The 6,273-nt window shown below is 41.4% G+C and overlaps 1 protein-coding gene across 1 annotated transcript; it reads right to left on the bottom strand.

The window, feature by feature from the left end:
* Nucleotides 1-1,707: 1,707 nt before the first annotated feature.
* Nucleotides 1,708-6,008, bottom strand: LOC136169002 (histone H3.3C-like). Its single transcript, XM_065936757.1, has 2 exons — nucleotides 5,706-6,008; nucleotides 1,708-1,815 (listed from the first exon to the last, which is right to left on the bottom strand). The coding sequence occupies exons 1-2, from the start codon at nucleotides 6,006-6,008 to the stop codon at nucleotides 1,708-1,710; spliced, it is 411 nt and encodes a 136-aa protein (XP_065792829.1).
* Nucleotides 6,009-6,273: the final 265 nt, after the last annotated feature.

Below are 6,273 nucleotides of genomic sequence, written 5' to 3'. Positions count from 1 at the left end.
CTAAAGGAAATCAGTCCTGACTATTCATTGGAATGACTGATGCTGAAGTGAAGCTCCAATCCTCTGGCCACCTGATGTGAAGAACTGACTCATTGGAAAAGACCCTGATGCTGGTAAAAAATGAAGGCAGGAGGAGAAGGGGATAACAGAGGATGAGACGGTTGGATGGTATCACCAACTTGATGGACATGAGTATGAGCAAGCTCCGGGAGTTGGTGATGGACAGGGAAGCCTGGCGTGCTGTGAGTCCATAGGGTCGCAAAGAGCTGGAGACAACTGAGAGACTGAACTGAACTGATATCCTACATACTTTCTGAGCATCTCCGCGTGGCTGTCTGAGAAATTTCTCAAACTTAACATACCTGAAACGTTACTTCTGATCTCTTTCTCTCCTCTTCAACCAAAAATCAGCTATGACCTTCTCATAACTATCTTTTTAGCTGCTTAGGATAAAACAAACTTGGTCTCATGCTGAGGTAGGAGGTAGTTGGGCCTCTGGTTTGAATAACTGGAGTTCGTCAAGTGGAGTGAGCTGGAGTTTTTCCTCTGATACCTCAAGGATAAAGTTAATGGCAGGAGCTGCGCTCTGCTGGAGCAAAGAGATGAGATGACCACATCTATCACTCCTGAGATTAAGGAGATGTCCAAGACTGCACATGTGCTTCCTCTGTTTAGACGCTCTCCCCAGAACTATTCATATGGCTAGTAACTTCACCTATGCTGTGCCGTGCTTAGGTGCTGTCATGTCCGACTCTTTGTGACCCCATGGACTATATAGCTTGCCAGGCTCCTCTGTCCTTGGGGATTCTCCAGGCAAGAATACTAGAGTGGGTTGCCATGCCCTCCTCCAGGGGATCTTCCCAACTCAGGGATCGAACCCAGGTCTCCCACATTGTAGGCAGATTCTTTACCATCTGAGCCACCAGGGAAGCCCAAGAATACTGGAATGGGTAGCCTATCACTTCTCCAGGGGATTCTTCCCCACCCAGGAACCAAATCAGGATTCCCTCCATTGCAGCTGAGCTACCAGGGAAGCCCCAGTAACCTCACCTACTTTACGTCTATTTTTTAAATTATTCATTTATTTATTTTTGGCTGTGCTGGGTCTTTGTTGCTGCGAGGGCTCTTTTCCTGTTGTGGCAAGTGGGGGCTACTCTCTAGCTGTGGTGCACGGGTCCCTCATTGGGGTGGCTTCTTGTTGTGGAGCACAGACTCGAGAGTACAGGCTCAATGTTTGTGGCACACGAGCTTAGCTGCTCTGTGGCATGTGGGACCTTCCCAGATCAGGGATCAAACCCATGTCTCCTACATTGGCAGACGGATTCCTTACCACTGAGCCACCAGGGAAGCCTATGTCTATTTTTAAGTGTAAAGTTTTTACTGATTCAACCCAGACTTTACTTTTTAATGTTTCAATTTTCTAATAATAGCAAATTCAATTTCCTGCTTTATTCTTCCCTGTCACACTTATTCCTCACTAATGTAATTTGCTTTCATTATTTATTAACCATCTGCTTCCTCTCCACTCCCATTAGAACATAAATACCAGAGAGACAGGGATTCCTGTTTATTTTTTACTTTTCTCTTTGTGTTTTGAGACAGTGCTTGTTTCACAGTAAACTCAGGGATGTGAATGAGCACCTCCACCACAGGCTCGGGGCTACTCCAGCGGTGTCCCAGAGCTGTTCTCAGGCCCCCGTTCTCATCTTACATGGGTTGTAGCTGTCTCCTTTTTCCTTCAAGCCATGGAAAGCTCTTACTCTGGGAGTTCATTCTTGCCAGATTACTATGCTGTTTGGACTCAAGGAATGCAACCTGTTGAGTGGAAAGAAAATAGAATAAAAAAACAATCAAGAAAGAAACTTCATCCCAGCCAGCACTCACTTAAGACATCTTACTGAATGCTACAGATCAGGCTGCTTTAGTAGTGCCCAGTAGCCAGGAGGGCTTCCTAGGTGGCAGACTGGTAAAGAATCCACCTGCCAATGCAGGAAATGCAAGAGACGCAGGTTCAATCTCTGGGTCAGGAAGATCCCCTGGAGTAGGAAATGGCAACCCGCTCCAGTATTCTTGCCTGAAAAATTCCCTGGTTGGAGGAGCCTGCTGGGCTACAGTTCATGGGGGGCGCCAAGAGACGGACTTGACTGAGCACACACACAGGCACAGCACATACTAAATCACAAGCCTTAAGAAAGAGCCTGAAGAAAGTAATGCAAAAGAAGAGCAGAGCCCAATCTGAAGACAGCTTTACACTTTGCAAGGTCTTGACCTTTTCTCATTTCAGCAGCTCAACATCACTTACATGACAACCCATCTAGGCAGCTGTACAACTTCTCTGTTCTTGAAGTAAAGCACAATGAAATAAAATCATACAAAGCCACCTTAAATTTTTAACGTGGGAAATGAACTATTTGACCATGCAAAAAGCCAAACCCAGGTCATCCCTCAGAAAAATATGCTTGTATTTTGTAATATCAGCAAATACAAAAGAGTGATCAAAGACAGCATTATCATGTTATAATAGTAACCTAATTATTGATGGCATAACTTGCTTAAAAATTATCTATTAGAACACAAATAACTTTTGTTCTACATTTTATTTTATATTTGGGTAAACTATTTTTTATCATAGCTTCAAATTTTACAAAGAAATAAAATTTAAAAATCATTATTTACAAAAATGTGTTATAGCCGTTTCAGTATCATGTCAATATCTAATTATTGATGAGATAATCTTATGTTGTCAGTTATTGATTACATTTTAATAAATAATTACATCTACAAATAGAACTTCCCTGGTGATGCAGTGAATAAGAATTCACTTGCCAATGCATGGGACATGGGTTCGATCCTAATCCGGGAAGATTCCACATGGCTCAGAGCAACTAAGCCCCTGTACCACAACTACTGAGCCTGCACCCTCTAGAGCCTGTGCTTCAGAACAAGAGAAGCCATCACAGTTAGAAGCCCCACACTGCAACGAAGAGTAGCCCCTGCTCGCTGAAACCAGAGAAAGCCCATGCAAAGCAATGAAGACCCCAAAATAAATAAATTAATTAAATACATAAAATGTTAGTGATTGTGTGATTGTACTTGCAACAACAACCAAAACAATGTAAATAATAGTAAAAAATTCTTAATATATCTACTATGTTAAGGAAATATTGAGCCAAATGACTTAAAAAAAAAAACTCATATTAGTTCCAGCTATAAATGTGTACTAACCATTACATTAACTATGTTGAGGAACATTAGTATGTTTTCAGAATTGGAACTAAAAATCTATTTCCTTAATTTTTCCTATGATAAAATCATAGTAGTTTTTGCAGCAAAACAAAATATTAATTTATGGTATCATTTTAAAAAATCTGTTTATTTCCATAAAATTAAATTTAAAAAATCAGCAAATACTGTGAAATGATTAGATATAAGAGGCTGTTGGTCCACTTACAGATGGTTTATTTATTTTTAACGTTACCTTCTGTATGGTTTTATACATATCACAATATTTAAGCATGTTTTGTGTATAAATAAGTAAAAGTAATGGTCATATGAAATTTCATGTTTTCATTAAGGATAGATATTTGCATAAATGCACCTGCATTTTTCCTATTCAGTTTTTTACCTGATCGAAGGAACAACAATTCAAAATACCTACTGCTGCTAAGTCCCTTCAGTCGTGTCTGACTCTGTGCGACCCCATAGACGGCAGCCCACCTGGCTTCCCCATCCCTGGGATTCTCCAGGCAAGAACACTGGAGTGGGTTGCCATTTCCTTCTCCAATGCATTCAAGTGAAAAGTGAAAGTGAAGTCTCTCAGTCGTGTCTGACTTGCAGCAACTCCATGGACTGCAGCCCACCAGGCTCCTCCATCCATGGGATTTTCCAGGCAAGAGTACTGGAGTGGGTTACCATTTCCTTCTCCGAAAACACCTACAAGTCTTTGTAAAAAATTAAAATTGATTGGGGTTTCACTAGGCGTTTGTACCAACTTCTCTTCAAACTATGTGCCTAAATTACATGACCCAGAGAGAACGGTTAAATAGAAATTCTTACAAAGTGATTTTTACCAGTGGTACAACCGTATTTTAAAAATTAAATGTAAATGTATTAAAGGAATTAAAATATGAAATATATTGGGTGTGTACTAATTATAAAGTATAAAAGATGGATTGGAGTATTGTTTTTGGTAAATAAGTTCACTTGTAAAATTGGTCAACATACATAACTGACCTAAAAACTTCAGTAGAAGGATAAATTTTAAAATCACTTGGAAAGACACCTTTATGAAATGATTTTTGCTGGACCTTATGCCAGATGACACCATTTTAACTGGTGAGTGAGTGTGCTAAGTCGCTTCAGTGGTGTCTGTCTGACTCTTTCATGACCCCTGCCAGGCTACATGGGATTCTCCAGGCAAGAATACTGGAGTGGGTTGCTGTTTCCTCCTCCAGGGGATATTCCCAACCCAGGGACTGAACCCACATCTTCTTTGGCTCCTGTATTGGCAGGCACATTCTTTACCACTAGTGACACCCAGAAAGCCCTATTTTAACTGACAGAGGTTCTGTAAACTGAAGCTATGAGTGCCTGCACAGCAAGTTTACTCAAAGGATTATTACAAATCAAACTCCACAAGGAAAATAACTTCAGTGTTGTTCCCTCTTGATAAAGAACAACTCAACCTAGTTATGAGACCAACCACAACACAAAGAAAAGTTGCACTAACTATAAGTAACAGATGATGTTGGTATGGATAGCTTGTATTATATTCTAGGGCCCTTACAAATCAATCCAGTGTTTGCATTATCACCTAGAGGGTTAGTTAACATGTGGTACAATGAGGACTTACATAAGGTATAATGTGCAAAAGCACTTTAACTATGTAGGAAAACAGGTGCAGTCTAGTTAGGAGAAAACCAACTGTACTCTGAATCCCACACAGCTTAATGACAAGACTCCCCACTACATGTCAATGTGAAACACTTAATTTTAAAATGCTGACACTACAATACACAAAATAGCTGTTATAAATGCACATAGTGTATTCTATAGCTGCGAGGTTTACTTTTTTTTCTTTTTAAGGAAACTGCAAGTTACACTGTGGTTAAGACTTGTATCTTCATTCCTTGAAAAAGCCCACATTCTATCACAGTCATGTGTGGTCGGACTTAACAGCCCCAACTGTTAGATCAACTCATAACCACTTTTACTGCAAAAGGACCCAGGTTTATCCAGGTTTATCAATTCTAGTACCATAATAATTACCCAACAGGTCATTAACCTACAGAAAACATGCATCATGAGAAGCAAGAAATATCACTCGTCCCTTTTGCATATTAACAACTTGTCTTTTCTGAGCAACAGTGCTCATATTAACTGAGGTCTGTGAAGGGCCACTTTTCCCATTCATCCTGAGTGAAAGATGGAACGACTTAAGTACAAACGCAACATATTATAAACAATTATAATAATTATATAATTATAAACAATTATAATTATTATAAACAATTTTCTACCCAAAAAAGTCACAAACTAAGCCAAAGTATTTTACAGAATTCACTACAAAACACCACAAAAACTGTCTTCAGTGAAAGCTCCGCTCCGGCCCCCTCCGCTATCCAGCGAGCCAACGGGACGTCTTTGGGGCGTGACGGGGACCCCGCATGGACGGCGCAGAGCTGAGGATCTTCAGACAAACCCACCAGGTACGCTTCGCTAGCCTCCTGCAGCGTACGGATGGCGGCACTCTGGAACTTCAAGTCGGTTTTGAAATCCTGGGCGATCTCCCTCACCAACCTCTGGAAAGGCAGCTTCCGAATCAGAAGATGGGTGGATTTCTGGTAAGGACGGATTTGTCGGAGGGCAACAGTCCCGGGCCTGTAGCGATGAGGTCTTGTCATCCCGCTGGTAGAGGGGTCGCTTTTCCCGGCCGCTTCGATGACCAGCTGTTTGTGGGGCGCTTTCCCACCCGTGGATTTACAAGCTGTCCTCTTGGTCCGGGCCATTTTCTTTGAGACCGCTGCCCAAGTCCTAGGCCACTTCTTCGAACGCGGCGCCTCCTCTGCTGCCCAACGGAGAGTCGGGCGAAGGGCGGAACCCCCTCTAACGAACGACCAAACCGCTCCACCGCGGTGTTCTTCCTATTACCCTGATGGACTGGCAGTTTTTTAAAGATCAGACAAAAAAAAAAATCTTGAAGACTTTGAAATACCTTAGAAAGACTGTGTATTCATAAATAGCGGATTAGGCTTAAAATATAATTGTCTTAAA

The sequence above is a fragment of the Muntiacus reevesi genome, chromosome 5 (genome assembly GCF_963930625.1).
Source record: "Muntiacus reevesi chromosome 5, mMunRee1.1, whole genome shotgun sequence".
NCBI classification, from domain to species: domain Eukaryota; kingdom Metazoa; phylum Chordata; class Mammalia; order Artiodactyla; family Cervidae; genus Muntiacus; species Muntiacus reevesi.
This window is presented reverse-complemented; position numbering and strand designations above follow the sequence as displayed.